Genomic DNA, 27,737 nt, shown 5'->3' on the forward strand with positions numbered 1-27,737 from the left:
TTTGTAGACTTAGAGAAAGCTTTTGACATTGTTGACTGGAATACTCTTTTTCAAATTCTGAAGGTGGCAGGGGTAAAATACAGGGAGTGAAAAGCTATTTACAAGTTATAGAGAAACCAGATGGCTGTTATAAGAGTCTAGGGACATCAAAAGAAAGCAGTGGTTGGGAAGGGAGTGAGACAGGGTTGTAGCCTCTCCCCGATATTCAATCTGTATATTGAGCAAGCAGTAAAGGAAACAAAAGAAACATTCAGAGTAGGTATTAAAATCCATGGAGAAGAAATAAAAACTCTTAAGTTCGCCGATGACATTGTAATTCTGTCAGAGACAGCAAAGGACTTGGAAGAGCAGTTGAACGGAATGGATAGTGTCTTGAAAGGAGGGTATAAGATGAACAACAACAAAAGCAAAACGAGGATAATGGAATGTAGTTGAATTAAGTCTGGTGATGCTGAGGGAATTAGATTAGGAAATGAGACACTTAAAGTAGTAAAGGAGTTTTGCTATTTGGGGAGCAAAGTAACTGATGATGGTCGAAGTAGAGAGGATATAAAATGTAGACTGGCAATGGGAAGGAAAGCATATCTGAAGAAGAGAAATTTGCTAACATCAAGTACAGATTTAAATGTCAGGAAGTCGTTTCCGAAAGTATTTGTTTGGAGTGTAGCCATGTATGGAAGTGAAATGTGGACGATAAATAGTTTAGACAAGAAGAGAATAGAAGCTTTCGAAATGTGTTGCTACAGAAGAATGCTGAAGATTAGATGGGCAGATCACATAACTAATGAGGAAGTGTTGAATAGGATTGGGGAGAAGAGCAGTTTGTAGCAAAACTTGACTAGAAGAAGGGATCGGTTGGTAGGACATGTTCTGAGGCATCAAGCGATCACCAATTTAGTATTGGAGGTCAGCGTGGAGGGTAAAAATTGTAGATGGAGACCAAGAGACGAATACACTAAGCAGATTCGGAAGGATGTAGGTTGCAATAGGTACTGGGAGATGAAGAAGCTTGCACAGGATAGAGTAGCATGGATAGCTGCATCAAACCAGTCTCTGGACTGAAGACCACAACAACAACAAGATACAAGTAAAAAGAAAAACACAATAATTCTATTAATTTGTCTTCCATGTATGTAATATTTTGTATGTATATGTCGGTGATAAAGGACGATGTATAAATGTTTTTTCAAGTTTCAGAAAATAATATTGTCATAAAATGTTACTAAAAGGACTAAGATTTTGGAAAAGAGCCTTGAAAATAACAACAAGAAAGTTTAACAGAATGAAATTTTCACTCTGCAGCGGAGTGTGCACTGATATGGAACTTCCTGGCAGATTAAAACTGTGTGCCCGACCGAGAATCGAACTCGGGACCTTTGCCTTTCGCAGGCAAGTGCTCTACCATCTGAGCTACTGAAGCACGACTCATGCCTGGTCCTCACAGCTTTACTTCTGCCAGTGAGAAAGTTTAAGTTTGTCTTAATGGACTTGCAAGGCAGCAAAATGGACGTCGAGCAGAGTGAGAAAAAATTAACCTTTTACTCATTGTGAACAATTTGTGTCTAGGCATATGTAAAAAGAATAGAGTATGCAGTTCAGTCACCAGGTTTTCGAACTGTAAGTTATGATGGATGTTTCATTCAGTAACTGATAAATTATTTTTATGTACAAAATGTTACACTTTGTAATGTTGAACTAATACAAAACTCTAAATAAAGTTATTAGTTGGTAAGGTTTTTTTACTTATGTATGTATGCGATTTGGAAAATACTGATCTACGTAAATTTTCCCGACGGAAAATTTAAAAATGTTTGAAGTAACTAATAATTCAGCTGGAGTTACATTGTGTGGAGGTACATTCTCTTCAAGTGATCCTAAACAGATAATTCAACAGAGTGTGGGACATATGTATAGCTTAAATTTGACTAGATTTATAAATTTTTCACTTAAACTGTAACCATGAAAATTTGTAGTTGAGATATCCATTTTATGAACAGTGTTTAATGTTCAACTACCTATTAAACAGAAATGAATGAATAATTATTTGTTAAAACTAAGAGCTTAATAATGAACATTTGCAATAGTTATAATGACTGTAATAGTCTGTGGTTATTTGGAAATGTCAAACTTTTGAGTAGGCTACAAAGGACGGCAGGGATCCACTAAGGGTTTTTAATCCATTTTGTGTGGATGACCTCAGCACAAAGTGGCACATGTAGAAAGCAAAGGTGAAAGTTACAGGTGGGCTAGCCTAGTTTGTGGAGGTACTTTTGTTACGCCTGGTGCTGTTATTTTTAGAGCGCTAAAACCGTGTAAATTACATCGAAAGTTGGTGTGGTAGCAGCATTTGTGTTGCAGAGTCTTCTCCAGAGATTGCAGTTTTGTAAAGCAAGATTACCGAACATTAATCTATGATGGAATTTTGAGCAAATGCTACATAAAGAACAATGGCTCCCACAAGTAATGTGTTCATAGCAAATTAACCTCGTGTCTAGGAGCATACGTGAAGAGCATAGCCAATTATCATTCTGCAGACTTCAACTACAGCGTCACAACAGCCACTACAAACAAGGGAAGAACTTTTGTTAATTGTAAGTGGGTAACTATGTTGAACATTACAGTCCAAGCTTCATATGGCATTATGGAATAAATTCCATTATTTAAAATTTTTCTTCAATTCATTGTCCTGAGGTTACAAACATTATCCTATCTCCTTATCGCCGTTTATATATATGTAATAGAGGGAAACATTCCACATGGGGAAAAATATATCTAAAAACAAAGATGATGTGACTTACCAAACGAAAGCACTGGCATGTTGATAGACAGACAGACAGACAGACAGACAGACAGACAGGTAAACAAAAACAAACAAACAAAAACAAACAAACACGCAAAATTCAAGCTTTTGCAAACCAACGGTTGCTTCATCAGGAAAGAGGGAAGGAGAGGTTAAAGACTTTCCCTCTCCTTACCTCTTTCCTGATGAAGCAACCATTGGTTGTGAAAGCTTGAATTTTGCGTGTATGTTTGTGTGTCTTATCAACATGCTAGCGCTTTCGTTTGGTAAGACACATTATCTTTGTTTATATATATAATTTTGTGTGGAAGACTGTCATTATTTCAACCAATGCTAATTTTGCTAGAGAGAACAGCTTTATTTATATGCAGTGTGTGTTCTTTTGGATATGCCGAAAAGAACAGACATCACAAATATATAACTAGGGCAGGACAGCCCAACGATCCTTTCTGTCTACATGCACAATAGATTAACTCTTATAGGAATTAGTGAATTGCTGTGAGTAGTGAGAGTAATGGGCAGGGGCACCATGTACTGGTCGAGCATGAATTTTCAACTTTCTTTCCCTCATTGATGTATTTCAATACCCAATGGCAGCTAATGTCTTCGTTTCATTTGTATCATTAAGTCTATTTGTATCTCTCACATTTACTGGTTGCACTGCTAATTTAATTACTGATATTGGTATTGAAATTAATTTCACTATTTTGCTAGCTACTTAATTTTCCATTCATGTGTAACTGCAAATTTTGAAGGCAGTAGCAATTGAGCTAAGCAGTATTCTCACACCTTGCATCCATCTTGATTCCAAGTGGAAAACTCAAAATAACTGTAACTAAATAACTTCGTTTCAGTAACAGTAAAACTGATTCTAAAGTATCAGAGTTAAACTGCTCATTAAGAGCTGGTGACCAAAAATTGGTATAGAATTAGTATCTTTTACAAACTGACTGTTGTATGGTAAGATTGTGGCAGCCTACAATCAATTTGCTGCTGTGGTTAGGATAAAATCATTTGGTAGGCAGTGAAGTGATCATTCAGTGAAACATCCTTTGCTGTGTGCCAAAATTATTGCAAATTAAGCCCCACTGTCATCATTGTGCTTTGGAGATAGGTCCATGAAAAAATTAGTTGACTGAAAATTAACAATGTATTCCGTTAAGTTGTACTTGATCAACAAGTCAATGAAACCTTTTTACAATCATCAGACTAACAACAGTTTTAAAGTATAAAATAAATGCCAATGAGTGACAAAAGGGCAGAGATTGGGCATCATGTTAAATCAGGGTGTCTACATGGACAAGCAAAAAAAATTCCCGGATTTCCTGGTTAAAAACACAATTTCTCCTGGATGAAATTACGTATAAAGTGGGTGAAAATACATCCGTGTTAAGCAATAGTATACTTTCCCTTGGAGCTGTAAAACCTATCAGTCCTTTGAATCGTTAAGGTCTTATACCGGCGGAGGATGTCCCAGCACTTTACGAAATGACATCCAGGAAAGACAATGTGTTTGGAAAGATGTTTGATGCAAGACAGTATGGACAGAGTTTATTTTCATATTGTGAAAGTATATACAGACGGTAGCTTCCAAAGCTCTAAAATAGAGATTGCGTTGAGCGATGTACTTTTGTCAGCCAGTCATAGTTCATGTCACGTGATCATGCTAGCGAATGACAGCAGTTATTCAGAGCAAGTGGGCTATGAGAAAGACAGGACGCAGAACGTACATTACGAAGGTAGGCCGAGCTCCCTCAACTCAGCAAAGTGCATTTCTACATTGGTTAATTGTTAACTAAATGTGTATGTACGAACGAGAACTGCATTGTCTATTGGAATCCACTATTATTAGTCCTACAATGATAGGAGGTCCATAGGCCTACTAAAAAGCTCTAATTTGGCAATTAAAATCATGCAAATATGATTATCAGTTGTGTAAGGCACCACATCATCTATGAAAGGAGAACTGTTACGAAGAAGAGACAAAATGCTATAAACGAGTGGTTATACCATTTCTATCGAGAATTGATTTTAAATTTTGTTGTACGAACAGTAATCAGTAAGACTTCATAATAACAGATTCCAGTACAAGACATGATTCTTGTTAGTATGCACACACCCAGTTGCAAGTTAACAGATTTAGAAAAGCATTTTGCCCACCGAGTCAAGGGAATGAGCGAGCTCAGGCCAGTCTTCGTGACGTCACGAAAAGCTGAACTTTTACATATAATATTGGGTATTAGCAATGTTTTACTGTTTTTTTCTCGGAGGGCACGGTTAGGCAGGGACCTAAGAATGCTTCGGAAACTAAACTGCTGTATTTGATGTATTTCATACATATACTTTCGTATTATGCAAACCTGCAGTTCAAATGCCGATGCGAATCAAAGATTTTTCCAAAACGCTTTGTTTTTTTGCTAGATTTCATTTCCTAAAGTGCTCGGAAGTGTAAAAACCCTAACCTTTCCATAAGCCATTTTCCAATAACACAATTTATTTAGTTTTTATTTCGTGATCATGGCTGCAGCGATTAGGAGAACCTTTACAAAGTGGAGTTTACACTTAGCTGCAGTCAGTGTCATGTTTTCTCATAGAGTGATGCAACAACTTTTACATTGTTTTTATTCGAAACTCCGAATATACTGTACAACATTTAAACGCCCACTGACGTAAGGCTGCGAGCACTCACAGCAAGGTCTAGGGACCTTTGAGAGCATTCTGCATGACTGGGACTGGAGTGGCAATGAAGGATGGGACAGAATGGGAGTAGTGAGCACGGCGTCAGCTGGTCAGCTGAAAGCGATCCAGTGACAGGATGAATTGGGAAGAGACATTGCTGCGAGCTGAGGCTAGGTGAGGTGAGGTGAGGTGACCAAGCCAGCAATCGATCACATGAAAGACAAACCATCGCTTTCAGCAGCTAACATTGTTACATGCCTGCTCAAAATCCCAGTACCGTTAAACACCGTAATAATACAGCCGCTGTTACCGTGATTAAATACAAATAAAACAATTGTCGTTTATACATCCAATGCGCAAAAAATATAACTTGGTATATGTAAAGAGAAAAAAAACATCGATACAGTATTACAGGAAAATACTAGCTGGCAGGTAAGTGGTAAACAAAAACATTACGCAAGTTGGTCAATAATTAACGAAGAAGAGTCTGGAGCAAGAGTTTTGAAATATGAGTTTATTGAGCCGAGTAGCATGTTGTTTAGATGATCATAGACTACCGCATAGCTAGCACATTTCAGGTTGTCTGTGCAACAAACATTCGCAAATACAGAAGCAGTTACTAGAGCGCACTCCGCAACATCTAAGTTCTCCAGCCATCGGATCACGAAAAACTCAAGGGCAACCGATTCCATGGTCCAAATATACAGAGCTACTCTGGAATGGAAATCCTTAAATAGGTTTTACAAGGCATGTACAAACTTTACTGCGGACTTGATTAGAAGAAAAATATGGAGAGGGGGCTTGCAAGTACGTCAAACAACAGCAAGAAAACAATGTGAAGACAACAATAACAGCTGAACAGTGTTTATTATGTTTCTAGGTACAGAGGGATACATAAAAAGCGACGTTATCAATATACTGGATGTCAAGTAAAACCATATTTTAAAATTAAGCAGGTAAATCATTCCTCTACAAGTAAATCAACATGTACGCTGGTACAGAATCTAGGCTTTAAATTAAAATCAGTATATGTACAACAGAAGGTCTACCACGTCCTAAAGCACTTCGGAAATTTTACCTACAGTAGAGCGCCTCAGCTGTAAAGTAACTAGGAGGCCAAGTCATTCGTAACCGGCAGACTTCATAACTTAGAAACCGTGGAGCAAGTAACCAATAGCAGCCGACAGACAGAGAGAGAGAGAGAGAGAGAGAGAGAGAGAGAGAGAGAGAGAAGCCTCATGGTAAGGAATAGCTAGAACAAAAAGGTGGTGAAACATTCAGAACTTTGGTTGATGAGTGCGGTGGCCTTAATATATTTCGTCTTTATAATTGAGGTGCTGTACTGTAAATCTAAAATTAGCTAGAAACTTGCAACAGATTACTGGAGTAAGACTGGTTGATAAGTCTTGTCATTCATAGTTTCTTAAAGTGCAACAAACGCAGCGCTACTAATAATATCATAATTAATGCCGATTGTTGCTTGGCAGAGACAGTATTGTCAAACGTGCCTCGCTTGCTTTACAAATCACACAGTGTCAGTAGTCAGTGTGCTCAGTTCACCTGTTGAATTCAGTTCTGCGCATGTGCGGGGCAAAGTTTTATAAACTGACAAGGTAGGTAACACTCGTTGTGTCATATTTCATTATGCATAAGAACGAGGCGCAGCCTTATTTACATCCACCGTTCCTCTTTCTCCAATAAAGTTTGCCCACCAACAATCACTGCAACTGTGCCATGTCGATTGGTTTTCAAGATAGCTGGCTTTCAGATCCAGCATTCAAGGATTGGTTGGTGGAAGTACCCACAGACCTTTATAGTGCTAAATGTGGATTATATCCAGGGACCCTCATTAACATCCGTACTATGGGAAGATCGGCTCTTAGAAGTCACATGACAAAATCCAAGAAGCACGTCGTGAAAGCAGCTGCCATAAGAAGCACAGCAAGTTTGTACTTCTACACCACTTCAACCCAGCAAACAGATTCTACTTCCACTACCACATCTGCGGATTTAGCTGGGTCAACAACAGTGGTGTTGGCCGCTCAAATTGTTGTGCCTCCGCAGAAGGAAGTCACTGCAGTGTCAAAACCAGGAAATAAACTGAGAGGAATTGACCGGATGACAAAGGATGAAGTAACAAAGGCAGAGTGCATTGTCTCACACAAGTCACTGCGTAGTTCAGCAAACTACATGTTACTTTTCCCTGCAATGTTCCCCGACAGTGAAGTGGCCAAGAGCATGCGTTTACAAAAGGACAAAATTGGTTATATTGTGCAATATGGACTAGCTCCCTTCTTAGAGTCTGAAATTAAAATCTGACCTCGTAAACGCATCACAGATTGTTGTTTGTTTTGACAAATCCTTAAACAAGATCTGCAAAAGAATCCAGATGGACATTTTAGTGTGTTATTGGGGGGGGGGGGGGGGGGGGGGGGAACCAACAACAACAACAACAACAACAACAACCACCCCTAGTGTGCACCCATTACTATGCATCGGCTTTTCTAGGCAGCTACGCTACTCGAGTCCTTCAAGAAAAAATTCCTGGCAAAGCAATGAAAAAACTTTTACAAGTATCGATGGATGGCCTTAACGTTGCGTTCTTAAGTGAACTTCAAATTGAAGGAGTAGACACTGTTTTATTGGAAATTGGAACATGTGGGCTTCACGTTGTTCATGGCACCTTCAAGTCTGCAATTCAGGAAACACAGTGGATGATAATTCGTTTTTTACATGCCTTGTACAATCTTTTTAAGGATGTCCCTGCCAGAAGAGCTCAGTATATTTTGACAACTAAATCGGAACTGTTTCCCTTAAAGTTTTGCGCGATCCGATGGCAGGTGAATGTGGAAGTTGCTGAGCGAGCTCTAGTAATGCTTCCATTTCTGCAAATATTTGTTGCAAAGCTGGAAGAAAAAAAACAAACCAAAATGTGCTAGCTACAGGGTAGTGGAGGATCACCTCAAGGACAAGCTACTCTGTCTGAAAATTGCCTTTTTCAAGACTCTTGCTGGAGACTTGACACCTTTCCTAAAGGATTTCTAATCCGATTGGCCGCTAACAGCATACCTCCACTCTGCTTTGAGAGAGATAATGGAGGCAACGATGACACAATTTGTCTAGTCGACTAAAATCTCGCCGTCAGTTAACTTGGACAAAGAATCCAATTTTTTGGGTGTGAACCACATCAAGATTGGGTTCACCGTCAAAAAAGAATTCAGAAAGTGCAGGTCTCTCACAGCCCTTGAAATCGCTAAGTTCTGGAATGAATGCAGAAGAGGTATGATCAAGCTCGTGTCAAAGTTGATGCAGAAATCTCACCTACACTTCAGGTTGACAAAAACTGTAAGCTGCTTTGATCCCACAATAGTGTTCAGGGAGGCTGGTCCCAAACGATTTCACTCCTGTCTACAGATTTTGCTGGAGAGCAATTGGATGGACGGCAGATGTGCCAATAAAGCAGAAGCGCAATACACTTCTAGTATAAAGAAGGACTGCAAAACAAAATTCGAAACATTCAACAAAAAGGAGCAACAGCTGGATGAGTTCTGGATGAAATGTCTCAAGAACCAGAATGCAACGCGCCACAAGCTGCAGAAGGCAATGGAAATCGCACTCACTTTGTCGCACGGTCAAGCAGCTGCGGAGCGAGGATTCTCGGTGAACAAACAGTGCCTCTTTGAGACTATAAGGGAACAATCTGTAGTGAGCAGAAGACTGGCGTATGATGCAGTTAAGACACACAGCGGAGTTTAAGGAGTGCCTGTGACAAAATCCCTTATACACTCTGTAAGAAACTCACGAGATCAATAAGCTGAAGACCTCAAAAGTCGAACTGACGTGTCATCCAGGAAAAAGAATCATCTGACTAAAAGGAAAACTGTTGACGCAGAATTAAGACAGCTTAAAGAGAAGAAGGCAAAATTTGAGGGGACCATTCAAAATGCTCAGATAGAGCGAGAATCTATTACAGAACGAATCAATGCTCTCACACACAGCTCCAAGTGAGTTATTCTCCAAAGTCAATTCCTAAATTACAGTATTTGTTGTTAAACATGGTACTTCCTTCTAAATTATTTGTTGCATTGTCTAATAATAATTAAAATATTTCTTTAATAAAATGTTTTTAAAACAAATGAATATGATAGTGTTATTTATTTTAAACTGCTAACTCCCACAGATGTTTAAATATACATTTCAAACAATAACTTTTGCGATTCAAAAATATTTGAAAAATAAAATTAATTTAAGAAATTAAGTATTAAAATAAAGACCAGAGGTAAAATTAAGAAACGCAAAAATCCGAAAAGAAAAGACTGTAAAAATGGACAAAATATTTTACGGAAAAAAATCTCTTTATTATTCTAAAATGAAAGAAAGTAATTAAAGGTCTTTAACAACGACTGAACTGCAAGCTTTTTTATTTAAATAAAAACAATAATAAAATCAGAGAAATTGAGGAATGGAAGAGTTAAGAGACATACTTGTCCTTACTGAAAGCAAACTTTAGAGCAGGGTATATAGCAACTGTGCTTGACATAGGTTTTCACTCTAAAACTGGACTAATTTCGTATGAGAGCAAGGTACGGATGTCCCGTTGCCTGTCGCTTGACTGATGCTGCCTTCTGTTGTCCATTTATAGGATTAGTTAGAATGAAGTAGTAGCAAACTTAAGAGCTGTTCATAGACGAAGAGAGAATTCACCGGCAATAAAAGAAAAAAGCAGAAAAGAAGCGAACTGCTATTGCTCTGCATGCCAGAACACTGTCTTTTCTATACTATATGGAAGTCTAAGTGTTCTGGCATGAAGAGACTTGTGACATTGCTCAGTAACACATTATGCACTTTTTTGAAGATCAATTATACTTTTTGCCATCGATTGCATAATTTTTTATCTGTGAAAAAACAACATTAAATATGATAACAAACTTGAAGCTCGGTCTTTCTTTAGTGTGTGTTACACGGTAAGTCATATCAAATACAAACCTGCCGGTAAAATTTTAAATAGTGGCGTAAATGGCTTATCTTCTGGGCCCGAAATTTTTCAAATGGCTGATCCTCAAAGTGTTACGTTTTGAATTAGAGTTATAATGCCCTGTGATTTAAGAAATTCACTGCACATTCTCAAACTAAACATAAATCATCTTACGTGGAAATTTACTTTGAAAGTATCGCTCCTCAAGCCACTATTTGTAATATTTTCCAGTGATCTGTTAGAAATGTAAACAACTGTGACGTCACACACATCGAATGCACGTTAGTCTTTACGGACGTACTGCATAATCTTGGACCTAAAGCCTTTGACACTTTTCGGTGTCGGCAAACTGGTCTGTGTATTGTGTAAATTACCCATTTTCAATGCAATTAAACTTTCATTTTGGTGTTATTCTCTGATTTATGTTTCATTGCTGCAGTATTATTCAGCATTAGTGGGCTAAAGTTCTTTGTCAGTGCATCAGATCTCGCACGTCAAACCTACAAAAATTTAAATGAAATCTAAAACAATGAAAAATCCCAGAATTCTAAAAAATTCCTGATGTTTTTCCTGGATGAAAAAATTCCCATGTTTTTCCCAGATCTCCCGGATTGTATACACCCTGTAAATGATTTTTTGTGGCTATGCAAGGCAGTCACCAGGATGCTTGTTCTGCTGTGTAAAAGGATGAAACAACAACTTCCTTTAAAGTAGTGTAGTGTCTAGTTTTTGAAACAGTGGCTTTCCAGTAGCTAAAAATCATATTCTGTGCCAAACTTGATATCTTCTATAGCAAACAGAGTTCATAAATTAGCTGATAGTTGCTATTTTATTAGTTAAAAAGAAATTCTTTCCCTATATTAAACAGTTAGATCACACGTAATTCGTATACTTCAAAATTTAAACAAATCAGTCACACATAGAATCAGCGGGTTCAGTTACAGCTAGGATAGTGTGTCATGAACAACATAACAAAAAATCCATACCAGTGGAGTGTTGGAGAGGAGGTGGGAGACACTTAAAGAGTCATTTTTTTATTTTTCTCTCAAAAACTGTATCTTCTATCGAAAATGTTTCCTAGTACAATATTAACATTTCCTACAAAAAAAGGTCCTATTCTTGTTTTCTCTAGAACTAATGATTTCCACATTGCAGGGGATAGAAAAATCACAGACTATTAAAATAATGTTTCAATGGTATAAATTTGATGTTTGTCTTTGAGCAGAGTGGGTTATAAACAAATATTAAATGCGTGTACCACATCTACACACAGTAGAGCCATATTAAGGGACAAATTGTCTTCTGGGGTGTAACAGGGTGAAAATGGGAATAGAGAGGGGTGGGGAATGTGTAGGGTAGAAGCGTGTGGGAAGGAAGGTTGCCGGATTGTATTCATGCACTTGTCTCCTTCATAGGTCTGCAAACTGAAGATTGAGCAGGTGCCCCACTCAGTCTACCACATTTCGTCACAAAAAGAAGCTACATGGTGTTTCACAAAGCTATACTGACCCTCCAAAGCGTGCCTTATGAATCACTGGTGAAGCAGTGTGGAGACACGCCTGCGGGATGTTTATTTTCCACAAAATGTGTTGAATCTATGTGGTGTGCAGATATGAGTTATAAACAACACTAACACAAGCACAAACATGGACAGAAAGTACACAAATCTTTGTACATTGTTCTATACTGCTAGAGGGGAAACTGAATATTAGTCATCCTTTACGGCATTTGTAGTGTTCTTCCAGGAAAAGCAACTTCTCCCCGCTACGAGTGCTGCTGGATTTTCGGTTTACAGACTATGCCTCCCCAGTATTTGCAGTCCAGTTCTCAAATGTGAGTGGACACAATAAGTTCCCTGAGTTCACGTGTATATAGAGGAGTTTTTTTAGTTTACGAAGCGAGTACATATTTGCAACTGTTAAGTGAAGTTTAACACATTGTCAATATGTATTCAACAATGTCACTTTCATTGTGTCCACTATTACTTTCCAGAATACTTTCCACAACGTGACAGGTATCTGCTGCATCACACCAGCCTCTGCTCTCGTAACACCTGAAGAGACCCAGAGGCTTAAATTGCATTCCTCTAACACCCAAGCAGGTCACCTAATTAGAGCAAATTACTGTTATAAACTTTAACATGACCAGTCTCATTCCATCACACACATTCACACCAATCTTGTAAGACGTACTGTTTATGTATGGCAAGTGGCTCCACTCTGTGAAGTCTGCTCAACAAGTGCCAGGAATTCTTAAATGGAAAAGATTTATGCAGACTATCAGTAACACAATGGTTAAAGACATGCAGAAACTTCTCATGTCGTTCAGTACTTCACTACCAAGTGACAAAAACACAATTACATAGCTCTGCAACACACTGAATGACAGACAGTGGCAAAGTGTCACATTAACCAAACCAATCACTTTCCCACCAACACTACGTAGGTCACTGACAACATCACACTACAGATTAAATACTTCTCAGCCACTGTTTACAGGTACGTGTCTTACATAAAAACTCACTTAACATTTGCAAAAAGTATTAATTTTATAAACTACAAATAACTACTGCATAAACACAAGCTCAGTTACATTATTTTGTCTGCTCATAAGAGAACTGGATAGGAAATGCTGGGGAGGTATTGTCTGCCTGTAAACTGAGAAATCAAGACATGGTCATAGTGAAGGAAGCCGACTTTCCTGGAATAACAGTACAGCTGCCATACATGAAGACTAATAATCGGTTTCTCCTCTAGCTGTGTGGAACAGTGTGCAGAGATTTACACAGATTCTCTCCATAAGAGTTATTTGTGTTAGCATTAGTAATTTTTATCTCTATTCCATCTAGAATTAATGCATTTTGTTGAAAGTAAACAACCTTTAGGAATGTGTGTGCACTGCATCGTCAGTGATTCATAAGGCATGCTGTGAAGGGTCAACATAACTTTGTGAAACATCCTGTAGTTGCTTCTTGTGCCAGTTTACCGATCTGTGATGGAGAGAAGTGTGAGAACACAACCCAGCAACCAATCTTCCCTCACACTTCTACCCCACGAACCCCCCCTCCCGCCACCCACCAATACTCAATTACACACCCTGAACACAATTGGTCCCTTCATAAGGCTCTGCTCAGCTGTAGTACACACCATTTAATATTCATTTTTAACCCACTTTGCTCGAAGATAAACATTAAATCTATACTATTACAATAATATTTTAATAGTATGTGATTTTTCCATCCCTGGCAATGAGGAAATTATTAGTCCTAGGGAAAAAAATGAATAGGACCTTTTTTGTAGGAAATCCAATGTAATTTAATTTTGTATTGGGAAATATTTTTGCTATGAGTTTCAGTTTTTGAGTAATTTGAGAAAAACGTAAAAAATGATCCTTTAACACATGCCAGTGCTCCCCCCCCCCCCCCCTCCCTCCTTTCACACAAGTGTGGAGAAAACATACCCATTGTTTCCTATCCCCAATATTTGAATTATGCTGTGTACTTACTTTTAATGTCTGGCAAACACGCTTCACATTTTCCGGCATCTCATTGAATAGCAGAAGATCTATAATGTAACAAATTTCAGTGCAAAGAAAAGTTTCCCCTTCAAGCTGCACAAACAGCTCAGCCAAAAACATCAGGAAACCACGAAGTCTCTCTGGATTTTCATGAAGCAGATCAGTGGCTTTTTCTCTTTCCTTTTTCAACCTGAAATTGCACAAAAAATATTAAATTTCATTTAACAACAAATTTAATGTAATAATAAACACCCTAAAACAATCTTGAATTAACGGATTTAAGACTTATTCACTAAGTACAAAGCAGGACATACTGGAAGAAATACTGAACATATAATATTAATTCTTCACCTCAGGACACCCTAGTCTTTAAGTTTTAAGGATTTGAAGACTTTCATCGAACATCAGTTTTGGCAACTGCTTTACAGTTAAACAACACTAGTACAGTTCCACTTTTCAATCTATATTGACTTCCTCTTTTTTAATGAGAATTCGTATCCTGTAGCAACATACAGGGTGACAATTATTGTACTGTATGGAATAAGAGTTACAACTTCTGAACGGTTTGCGTTAGAATGCTCTAACTGCATGGTTAGCCTTGGGGAATGATGGGAATGGTGTGGTTTGGTTTAGTGATGAAGTCCACTTTCATTTGGATGGGTTTGACAATAATTTTATTGGGGCATTTGGGGGACAGAAAATCTGCATTTCATGATCAAGAAGTCTCTTCATCCTCAACAGGTGACTGTGTAGTGTGCAACATCCTGCTACAGAATAACTTTTGATGGCAGGATGACTATATTATGTGAAAGTTTTGGGAGGTGATTTCATTCCCATTATCCAAAGTGATCCTAATTTCTATGAGATGTGGTTCACGCAAGATGGAGCTCGACCCAATCGAAGCAAAGGTGTGTGATGTCCTTGAAGAGCACTTTGTGAACCGCATTCTGGCTCTGGGGTACCCAAATGCCTCTGGCACGGGCCTCGATTGGCCGCCACATTTTACGGATCTGAACACATGCTACTCCATTTTTGTGGGGCTATATTAAAAACAAGGTTAAAAAAAAAACACCCTCCAAAACTATTGCTGAGCTGGAAACAGCCATTCAGGAGGTCATCCACAGCATCGGATGTTCTGTCATTTCAGTGGGTCATGCAGAATTTCACTATTTGTCTGCATCACATCATTGCCAATGATGGAAGGCGTATCGAACATATCATAACCTAAATCTGAGTATCTGCAGTGACGTTTACATGTTGAATAAAGTGCGTGCATGCTGTAGTTTGTAATTAATTTACTTTCCTCCTCCCCCCCCCCCCAATACAGTTCAATAATTTTCATCCTGTATGTCATAATGAAACCTTCTGGCAGATTAACATTGTGCCAGACCGAGACTCGAACTTGTGATCTGTGCTCCTACTGACTGAGTTAACAGAGCACAGCTCCCACCCCGTCCTCACAGCTTCAGCTTCACTTCCATCATTACCTCATCTTCTACTGTTCAATAATCATAACTTTATTTACAAGACAACTTTTGAATGAATTTCAAGAAAAAATTGTCAAATCGGTATTTCAGTCCTAATAATTTATAAAGGGTTAGAGGAAACGGCAAACACTTTTACAACTTTGCTCACTGGATTGGGTGAGGTGGTTATGGACAAATTTTAACAAAGACATCAGCTACTGGTTGGATTGCCTTACTAGACATTCAGAAGCTTCTGATGACCACTGATTTATTGCAAATATCTCTTCCAGCTGAATTGTCAATGCTGGAAGGGCTGTGAGAATATCTGCATATGGACTGATTGCAGACATAAGTAACACAGTTGCAGCTCTCATGTTACTGAATAGTATATTTGTAACAGGGTACACACTGGTATTCTATGATCACAAGGTCATTTTCATACACATTGTACTACTAGCTATCTGTCTGCAGCTTAACCTGCATATAACACATACTTGGCACACATGCCTCTCACTTTCTGCTGTTTTACACCACGCAACACCAGAGAGGAAATCTCTTATCCATCTGCCTCCTCACATTCTCTTCCTGTTCCATCTGTCCACTATCCCTCTCCATCTTCTACCTGCTCCTATATCCCTCCCCCCTCCATTCTCCTCTCCCTGTCCATCCCATACTTCCCCTCCTTACCCTGTCCATCCTGTAGTCCCTGTCTGTCCATCTTGGTTCTGATCCACTATTCCAATGAGAGTGGTTCTTATTCCCACAGAGCTCCTTTCTAGACATCACTCCATTTTTATACATGTAGATAATTAAGAGCAGATAATCATGATGATTTAGCTCTTCGTATCCTGGATGGTAAGACTAAATGGCTAAGTGTCACAACAAAAACAAATGTTCAACATTTAATTCTTAATCAGTACGAGGACCCCTTTGTATCACTTACATCATTCATTTCTGGCAATTATCTGTATATGTGAGAAATGCCGCATTGCAGGAGAGCTCTGAGTACTTGTTGACAAGTATATATCTCCCTATAAATGACTTGACAAGTCAATTTGGAGGACGATGGAAGTATTATGCCTAGTTAGGCACTATGGTATACAAATGAATCACTGGACTGAGTACAGCTTTAACACGGTCCAAGACAAAAAAGATAATGCTTAGAAATGTCTGTATGGAAATCAGTTTGTTTTCTATAAGATAAAGATCAACTTATATTCTATCCACTGCTCTAATTATGAAAGGGTTGGGAGATTATGAGCAGAAAGTAACTTCCTGGCTAGTTATCAGTTACTACTATACAACTTTATAACGTGTGCAGTGGCCGATGTCAATGGATGCATAATTTTTTTCATATACATTACCTACATATACTGAATGCCTTTTGGGTTTCTGCTAATGCTGCGGTGAAAAACAAAGACTGCACAACTAAATTGTATTCTGGTTCCCTGCACGATACAAGACTTAATTTTCATACCTTTAATATCGAAAAGTGGACAACTGCACAAGTATGTAATGCATTGTGCTGTGGATCAAACTACATGGCAGCTGATTACTATACACCTGTTCAGACCATAAGAGTCTTTACAGGAAGAAAATTTTAAAAAAATATGCATGTCAAAAAGTACCACAATACATTTTCACTGCTATATTTAACAGCAGATGCTCTCTAAACTCTCGAAGGTCTACTTGTAATGACCATCCAACATGTTGATACCAGTTGTTACTCATCAATTAATTGTTGTTGTTGCCTTCAGTCCTAAGATTGGTCTGATGCAGCTCTCCATGCTACTCTATCTATGCCTTAGTTAAGCCACTTTAATGGGGGACTTTTTAATTTGCCATTTTAAGTCAAACACATTTTGAAACTTTTCTTTATAGATGCTGTCCCAAAACTACATGTTTATGGAATGTAATATTTACACCCAAACTCACCATGTCAAACTATTCACAAATGGTTTTCACCATAAATACAGCAGAGCAATAATGATTAATCAAACAGGTTTTAATGGATGGTTTTCATGAAGGCAAATCTGTGTCTTAATGAGGGTGATTGTGCAGCAACTTTCTACAAAGGAAAAGTTGCTGTTACTATATGTGCAATTTGAATAATCTACACTGTCTAACAAAAAAGTGAAGCACCCAGATGGGAAGGTGGAAACAAAATGGATCTACATGTATTGAGAGAGCATGTGATGCTATGTCACCAATTATGAAACAGAGTTAATTTATGAAGAACTTGTCAGTAGACACTCACTTGGTGTTAATTTGCACCCCTCTGGCATGTATACCTGCACTGATTCAGTTAGGAAGGGTGTTAAAGCCATTGCATTCTCTCTTAAGGCAAGCTGGACCATAACTGTTGCAACTGGTCCTCAATATCTTGGATACTGGCTCCAGGAAAAAGCCGACATCCCGACTGGTGCCACACATTCTACCGGGGACATAAGTTTATCTTATTGACCCTGAGACTGTCTAACACCACACAAACTTCACAGGGATATGTTTCCTGTGTGACTAAGCACAGTCTTGCTGATGAATGACACCACGACACTGTTGCAAGAGAGGTAACACAAGGAAGCACGATGTCCAAGAGTATCGTTGTGTCACCAGAGTTACTTAATCATTACCATCAGTGACCTGAAGTCATACCCTATGGCTCCCCACAGCAAGATTAGCACTGCTGTACACCTGCAAAACAATGAAAGAATGGCACCCCCCTCCAGGTTGCCTCCATAATTCCTAACAATGGTTGTCTGGGGCAGTGAAGAACTGCAATTCATCGCTGAATAAAATGAGAGACCATTGATCAGCAGTCTATGTTTTCAGTCATGGCATGACTCCAAATGTAGTTGTTTGTGGTCTCATGTTAAAAGCAGCCTATACATCATCATATGGTTATTCCGTAGGCTGGCTGCTGCTAGCCTACCACCAATGGTGCGGAATGACAGAATGTTACACAGAGAGTATTACTTGTTTTCTGATGGCAAGTGCAGGTGTGAAGGAGTTAAAGTGCTTGTTGCACAGTACAGCAATCAACCTTTGTGGTGGTCATACATGGTTGCCTGGAACTTTCACGAGGAGTGTGCCTTCATACTCCCGTGCAGTCCAATATCTGGCCACTGTCACATCCAGATGTCCCACAAATATTGATATTGTACAATTTGACCAGCTGGCCAAAAGGAGCTCCACAATGGTGCCCCCTTTCAAAAGCTGTCAGCTACTTGACATCACTCAACATCTTATGCTGTTCACATCCCTTATATGCCCTACCAGACATGGTAAGAACACTGAACAGAAACAACACTAATGCACAATGGTGGCCATCCTACCTGACTTAGACAACTGCTACACTAATCATTTACATATCCACTGATGGTTTGTATGTGTACAAAGTTACATTGATGTCAGTCTTCTAGGTCCTTCACTTTTTTTTTTTTTTGTCAAGCCGTCCACATCAGTTAATACAGAAGGTGTGAGTAGTTCTGCATCATATCTGCACTAGACTGAGTACACCATATCTTTTGAGGCTATTTCATTGCCACACAACACCGTGTCAACAATTTAGCTCAACACAAGGTACAGTACAAAATAATTGCTAATAAAAGGTAAACTCTCTTTTCATTGCAAAATTTTAAGAGTAACACAAAGTACAGAATGTTGAAGCACAACAGAAAATGAAAATAGAGACATGTTTAAAGTGAGGAGAGCACTATGAAAACAGATATATTGTGATAAATGCACGAGCAAAAAATGTTTTACCTATCTTAGGCAATATTTCATGAACAGATAACTGTGAAAAAAGGGAGGAAGGGGGTGTATAATGTTCTTTGGATGGTGAGATCACTGTAAGCAGCATGGCTCAGGTTGGAGAAGAGTGGAGTATAAGGTCAGTTGTGGCCATTTTGAAGGAACATTTCCAGCTTGCTTTGGATGACCAGATTGGCATTTGAACCCTGCTCCTCACAAATGCAAATCCAGTGCCTTAATCACTATGGCACCTTCCAAAGTGCCAATGATTAGAGAATTACAGATAGTGGATAAGGAATGGGAGGTTTGAGGGAATGAACTGATCATAGTCCTTATTGAAAATGGCAACCAAGCTCTACCCCCACTGACTAGGAAAACAGCACAAAACACGTATCACTGGTTTGGCTCAGACCCTATGAACTAAATGAACTTTTGATGAGAAAGAACACTTAGCAATAGCAAAGAGTTAAATCTACTATTATAGTCAATTATAGCTATTACGTCATGATGTGCAGTTGTCACATGCTGGTTTTGTGCAGCAGGAGAAGAATTAGACTCAAACATGATGTGACAGCCACACATTTCACAGTTTCACTCCATTCGGAAAACAGTCCATCAGTTGTGTGTTTATTACATCATTCAGTGACTCACTGCTTTGTTCAGTGATTAATAATAAAACTGGTAGCAAAATTCTACAAGTTTAGAGCTATGCAACTATGTACAACTTACACAAATTTACGAAGAACAAGCTGATGTAAACCAGCCAGCTAATCTGAAAAGCATTCAATTTTGTGTTACTGTAGCTACAAGTGTAATCAATAAACATTTTGAAACACTGTGAGTGAGGGTGTTGGGGTCTGAAATGTATGGTTTTGATAATGCAGCATGTCTCACCCTCTACTCCCCCCCCCCCCCCCTTTTCCTAAATCTCATAAAATGAGCTTGCATTTCAGATATGGAATACATGAGACTAGCTCTGAATTACTTCTCTGTAAACACAATTAAGTAAAAACATGACAGAAAACAGTCGGGAAGTAAGTCACAGGACAATATCAGTAGTGATGCTAATTGAAGTTGTTTTTACATTTCCGGATTAATTTTGAACAATTTTATTTTAATTCTGGTCTTACACATCAACACAGGTGGTATTTTACTTACTCAGAATTTAAACTGTCCCAAAACGTATCTAGTTGCATATCTTGACATTTTCTTATCAATGTGCTGCAAAGCCTTGCACCACTGTACCTAAAATTTGGTTGTGTGATGGACTGGAACAAATAAACTTCATTATTAACAGAAATGAATAGTTTTTTTTTAATGGTTATCAGATATATACCACTTTTCTGAACACTGGTCAGCAGTTAGTAACAGCTAGCAGGAAAAAAAGTGAACACTGTAGCTGGAAGCTACAGAATACACAAAAATTTGTATTGCACATAATGAGGAGAGATCAGTAATAAAATTTTCTTGTGTTTCCAACCATATGGTTAAATACTCACAAGTTTTCCTACAAGTGCTCCTTTGCCACTATCAAGTAGATAGTGACTTGTCACGTGGTTACTGCTGTCATCCATTTATAGCTGTGGTACACTACTACCTGTAATGTCACTAGAGCCCTACTCAGCCTTAAATGGCAAATTTTTTTGTTACACACCCACTTCAACCTTCTGAGGGCTGGGTCCCAAGCTGTGATCGGCTACAGGTCACCATCTCTACTGAGAATATCATCAGATATTTCTCTCTATTGATTCTTTTATTATGCTAGCCCAGAAATTACTCTTCCATTTAATGGTAGCTATATTTGCAAGAGCAATTCGAATCATTTTTCTGGAGAATAAAAATTAAAATGTTGTAGGGAATTGGTGGTTGGAAATCCCACAGGGTGGATTCAGTCACCTAGTGAAAAGGCTGGGCTGTTCTCCATCTGCTCACAGCAGCCCCTTTCCTTGGAGGTATGAGAGTTTTGTTGTATTTGTATTTGAGCAGTGCAGCTTAAACCTATCCAAGGGACCAATTACCATCAACAGTCTCACAGGCTATCACTTCATGAGACACTGAGGAGAAGTTTGGAATTTAATATGGGGCATTGGTGCAAAGCCAGGCGATCAGGAATTTTACACACCGCCACATCCACCCCCTCGCAGACCAAATACTGGTAGCAAAAATTTCATGCAATACCAGGATTCAAACTGATCTTTGCTACGGTGGTGGGTTTCCAGACGATGTTCTGCTCTTCATTGATTTCCTGAGGTAACACAGGCCTCTTATTCTGTATGGTGCTTTGAATAGTGTGCATAGTCTGCCTGACACACACACACACACACACACACACACACACACACACACACACACACTTACTTTTGAACATCTTCAGCTTTATAAGACCTACATCACCTTTCATGGATCTCAAGAGTTGTCGCATTTTTGCTAGAGGCCTGAAGACTGAACTGATTTTACGTATCTCTAGGAGTAGTCTAATCTTTCATGTCAGAGCAATGTTCATGTCATTCTTAGAGACGGGGGTGAGGGCTTCTGCTTATTGAAATGGCTTGTAAAATTCGTCAGCTGTCATAGTCATTTTCCTTTAATACTTCCCCTAAATGGCTCAGCTCTTGCAGTGTGGTTTTGAAGTCCGAGTACCACTGCATCGCCAAGCTATAGACTCTTTTAAACATCTGGTCTTCAGCATTACTCCACATATTTGTCGTGTGTACCGTATCTAGAATACAACTTACTGACAGCCAAATTAATATTTAGCACCTTGTAAGGAAAACTGATGGGCAATTCTGATGTGTTATAATTTATATGCATTCTTATCAAAGCCTCCATACATCTCCTCATTCAAGGAAAATGACTAAAACAGACAGATTTCACGAAAGACACATAAGCAGAAGGCCTCGGCGAGGAGGACATGCAGAAGTTCCTATTTTTGCTGTTTTTTGGTACAGTGACAGGAAAGATTACCCAGCTTCAAGACAGGTATAAAATCTATTCAACCCTTAGGACTCCACAAAAAACTCAAAAATTCTTGAGGTTTATTGACAATGATTTAGGCCTCAGAACAATGAAATTTCAAAAAATAATATATGGGTGTGTACAGTTTCAAGTCAGTCAGATTGTGCAGACTATTTAACAGTGCCATATACAATTATGAGAGTTGCTTCCGCCTTACAGTATCCTGAGAAAACATCTGTAGCAGAACATGCTCAAGAGAATAGACATCGAATAGCATTTGAATAGATGGTTTGAGACCCAGCCATCTCAAGGCTGAGGTGGATGCGCAACAGTAAATTACCTTATAAGGTATTGGACTGGGCAGCTATTACATCACAGGTGGTAGCACAGCTATTAAGGTACAAACGTAGCAACTGCACGGCAGCCACCACTCAAAATGATCGAGCCACACTCATCTGAAAGTTTGTGCATATTCAACCACTAAATGCAGCTGGAAGCTGAAAATATTAGTTCATACTGTCGTGAGATCATGTATTTGTACAAGTGAGTTCAGGTCAGAAGTGCTTTTCCTGGCGTAGAAACTCAACAGGAACTAGTTTAATTCTGACAATATCAATGGTTATCAAATCAAATGGGTTTTTGCAATTCTCTTTACTGATACAGTTTTCTTCGCCTTTTTAATCCAATCTGGTGGTTTATTAATAAATTTTCTTTACATACAGTGTATTTGAGACCCTGTAAATGGACAGTTTCCAGCCTTTTAATTGGAGATTAATAGCCCAAAATATTCATTTACTACCTATATGACTCTTGTGTGTGGTGTGCAGATGGTGAAGTGGTGGTGGTGGTGATGGTGGTGGTAGATGGGGGAGATGGAGGGTGGAGAGATGGGAGCAAGAAAATAAACTGGTTCTATATTAGCAGACAGGTAACATAGTGTACCACCACATAACTCAGGAATGAACATTATATTTTACTGTTGATTAAGGTATATCAAAGTGCATAAACAAGAACATGCTTGATACGCCTGCTAAACCCGCTGGGTACAACAGGTGATTAGGATTGTGGAAAGGGCCAAATAAGGAGTTAGTCAGTTTCACTTCAAAATTTTAATTTAATACCATCTTTAAACCAAAACGGCACATACTCTAACCTTTACAACTATGAGTTTCAAAATCCAATTCTTTCATGGCTGAAGGCCTCCAAACAAGAAATCTTTAAAAGCAACAAGATAAATTTCAAGTGACTGAAAACATGTAGTTAAAATTCAGCTAGGTGGAAAGCCCCAAGGCAAAGGTGGATAGGAAAAACATATGCAAGGTGCAATACAAATGGCTGACGGCCAAATTAAATTACAAAATTTTAAAATATATGACCATGATCTTTTAAGGCAGAAAGCTGTAATGTTTTTGCTTAAGTGGGAATTTTGAGAGTAAAGCTTTAAGTGGCTGAAGGCCCACAGTTGATTTACATAAAACACAAAAGAAATTTTTTTACGCATTTGTATAATGGATTACCATTAGACCATTAAACATCCACGAAAAGGACAGTATAGAGAATGGCACTCAGTCACCTCCAGAGGGGGGTGGGCCTGGCCTTGAAACATAAACATCCACTTAGGTGAGACAGGTGGTGGGGCCCAACTACACTTGATCCATCGGTAACCCAACCAAGAGACAGTCATGGATCGACCAACTAAACGACTTGCTAGCCACCAATCGGTACATAAAAACTCAAAGACCAAACTTTTAAGGACATGATTTATTCACAATGAAATATGTATTAAGCTGTCAAAACTACACACCATGTTGGACAACGACAACAGGTGAGGAAAGGACGCTGCCTGAAATTACGTTAGTCAGCAGGGCAGGTAACCGGAACACTAACGGCCCCAAGGCAGAAAATTCCACTGGTACACTTGAATTTTAGTGAACCAATATAATTAATTCCACAGCACGGTGGCTCGATTTCACCACTACAAACACTCTGTGTTGCTCACAGGAAAAGTTCCCCAACAGTGAACCACTGAAGCGGACAACACAATATGAACAGACGTGGCTTGGGTACTTAACACACCACTCAACTTTGATGTCCTGGGTCGGCGAGCAACAAAGCTCGTAGCAATCTGACAGCTCTCGACCCGCTCTGACACTGCGCAGGGACCACCAGCAGACCCAGTCGACTGGACCGCATGGAGATATCCTCCTCCCTGGTCTGCACCAACTGACCGACTACCCTCGGAATGCCAACAACATCTAAAATAGTAGTCAGTGGAAATAACACCAACTATACATACAACCTGACAAATACTTGCACGAAGACCTGAACGATACCCAACAGTAACTAAGTATGCATGAGGACAAGGTGAGCCAAAACACGTCACCCGGCAGGACAACCGACTGACGATCCACCAAGACCGTGGCCCGGCTCAAGTGATGTGTGGCGGCAATGGTCGGGCGAGCCATGTCGACGCAGACCTTACTGCTCCAACCCGACTGCACTATAGTTCAATTGTTTTATCTTGGCGGTTCGTGCATGCCTGCCCAGACGCGAGAGATTGCTGCGTTGCCAGTTGCAAACGACGCACGCACCAAGAGAAGCAGCACCATAGTATAGTATAGTTCGCAAACTTACGTTTAGGGGGGAGCGCGCAGTTTATGAAGTAAAGCCACCACGGCCACATTAATCCTTTAGCTGCTACAGAGATGTGCTCCCTGCATTCCGCGCTGTGCACGATTTTGTCATCACTGCACTGCTCGCCTGTGCAGACACATGGTGTTCTAACTGCTTTGACACACTTATCATTCGATTTCACAAAAATTATTTGGCCCAAAAATTTGATTTTCAGACATTTTCTTGACTGATACCTCCCCCTCCCCCCTCCCCCCAAATAGATAATTTTGTCTGTGTTCAACGCAGTTATTGTGCAGCATTAAATGTAGTAAACCACAGCACGAAATTTTCTAGAGTTTGCAAAGGTAAAAGTCCATAGCATATACTTTCCGTATTGTCGATTTTAATTGCCACAATGTTGAGAATGAAATGTGGACAAGATACCTAAATTTCATATAAAATTTACTGTATACAATCTCTCATTTAATTCAAGTACCAGATAGGTGTCGTATGCCATATTGAGAAATATGCCGTCTTTCGCGACTGTAATAAAACTTTTATTTATACCATTGTCATTTCGCTTTTTTCTGATTAAAACAAAGTTGGCGAAGTACACAAAACTGAATTGTGGACGTAATAAAACATAGAAACTAAAATATAGTGTCATTGAGGTGCACTGCACAAACAATTTGTGTTTGTCACAACTGACATCAAATACTTGCCAAAACATGGATCAGTCAACGAAAACATTGAATATGATGAGGTTGCCAAAGCAGCGAAGCAAAGAATTGCGTCAGACAATCAAGTAGCTCAGCAATGTATGAGCCGAAATTCTGCTCTAAATAATACTTTTAATGCTGTCGCCAAAGGAAATATCTCAATATGAATAGTAAAACAGTAACTGCAGAGGAGAAGATATACAAACAAAATAGATAACAAGAATATTGTATGTGTGCCTTTTCATAGTTTTTAATTGCTGTGAAAAGAAATACTCAAAGACAAAATTAGAAAAACCAAAAACTTATGATTATAATGAAGAGACAAAGCACCAGAAATTTCAAAAAATTACATTCAAACGAATAAAATTCATGAAGTAAGACACTTCAATATTGTTTTTAAATAAAGAAAATATTATGCACTGAACAAGGTTTGAACTCAGAATCTTTCACATAGCAGCCAAACACCTTAACCATTAAGCTATCGCAGTTCATCATTCAAGATAACTCCTGAAGGACTCTAAAATATCACGCAAAATACTGACAAACACTGTTGGTATGACTATGAATTACTCACGTTTCGTCGAAGTACAATAGGAAATAAACATTTACCACTGTTCCTTATTGCGGAAAAGCAGTTCGTGAAAATGATACCAACACCTTTCCATGCTATCGCCTGAATTAGGAGGCTTATTGCTTGTTTGGTTTAATTAATTAATAGAATGTGAAGGGATTGGTATAAAGAATGCTTTTTCCAAACTATCTATAAAAGAAAGTCTGCTATCAAGACATTGCTTTTGTTCAATTACTTTATTTATGACTGAACGTTTCTAAAACTGAACACACTTGTCCGTGCTCTACACTGCAGTCGAGCTCTGGCAACGTCGTTCTCTGTTCATTGGCCGACTGTGTTTTGTGATGTCAGATGCGTAGAACGAACCTAAACTCGGCCGCCGTCGTATATGATGTGCAATATAGTGACGCATTGCAACTCCCTGATTGGCAGGTCCGGACTGCGCTCCAAACATGTTCCAACTGACTGGCAGCCCAAACTTGCAACACTAACTGGCTTATGACAGACAATGACAGGGAAGTAATAGCAGTCGAGCAAAGATACTACAAGAGGGGATATATTGATACACGCTGCTAGCACCGCTCACAGTCAGGCAAAGCAGCAACTCAGTGACACCAGCAATTTAAATATTAATGTAGTGAGCTGGAAGTATGTTAAAAGCAGGGTGTAAAACAAATGATGGCGGGAAAAACACACACACACCCGAGAGAGAGAGAGAGAGAGAGAGAGAGAGAGAGAGAGAGAGAGAGAGAGAGAGAGACTAGTTGTTACACAGTGTTAATGTGAATATTAATATCTTTTCACTGTTTTGGCAAAAGGGACAACTGCTGAAAGTTTCGAAAATACATTTTCCATAATTTAAAACATTACGTGAAGGGTTGCAAAGTGGTACAATATATAAGCATGTGTCCTAAAATGCATGACTAAAATTTTTCTCAACTACAGCACGAAATACAGAACTTTAATGAATATGACCAATATTTATCATAATTTTTAAGACTTTGTTAAACAAATATGAACCATTAAGACAAACTTTATCTAAAACATTAGGTTTTTGGGTATGGATTTATTTATTCACCACGGAGTCCAAATTCCAAGAAATATTTGGATCCAGTGACCAGATTCCAGTTTTGGAGAAGGCCTTGATAGAATTTTGTACAGTTGCAATCCTGCTGAATGACTCTCCTAACAGCTGAACAATCCTTGTTTGACTAATATTGCTGCCATGTTTTGTGTGAAACCTTTTGTCAACTGCTTGGTTGCAATAAGCTGCAAGTGGCTTAAAAATGCAACATCTAGTAGCTGTAGTCTACAAAAACATTGAAACTCCACTTTTGAAATGGTGTAAAATGCAGGAAAATGTAAAGTGTGGGAAAAACGTTTTAAGCTGTGAAAGTCATGTATAGGATACCCCCCTGCATTTTCTCACTTTATGTATGGTATGTGTACGTAATAGGCATCAAAAGACTAATGAAGGTCCTTTTTACTATCTAACAAAAGGTTTATTATTTAATAAAAACTGCTGATGTAACTCGAACTGATACCTGCCTGGGATGTAGGTAGGTTTGACTCAATTTCATATATCATAATCGATATTTTTGAAACCCTGCAGCTGTCATTCATTATTTGAATAATGAAATACTGCACTAATTACATATTTTTTTCATGCTTAACATGACGCGTTACGAGAACT

The 27,737-nt window shown here is 38.8% G+C and overlaps 1 protein-coding gene across 1 annotated transcript in view; it reads right to left on the reverse strand.

Moving 5' to 3' along the window:
• LOC126298459 (polyadenylate-binding protein-interacting protein 1) overlaps positions 1-27,737 on the reverse strand; it is a 113,749-nt gene that overhangs the window by 43,912 nt on the left and 42,100 nt on the right. The window contains exons 5-6 of the mRNA XM_049989790.1: positions 20,345-20,454; positions 13,959-14,160 (exon numbers count right to left, since the gene is read on the reverse strand). Of these exons, the coding sequence (XP_049845747.1) occupies positions 13,959-14,160; positions 20,345-20,454 (312 nt within the window). The remainder of the gene's footprint in view (positions 1-13,958; positions 14,161-20,344; positions 20,455-27,737) is intronic.

The sequence above is a fragment of the Schistocerca gregaria genome, chromosome X (genome assembly GCF_023897955.1).
Source record: "Schistocerca gregaria isolate iqSchGreg1 chromosome X, iqSchGreg1.2, whole genome shotgun sequence".
NCBI classification, from domain to species: domain Eukaryota; kingdom Metazoa; phylum Arthropoda; class Insecta; order Orthoptera; family Acrididae; genus Schistocerca; species Schistocerca gregaria.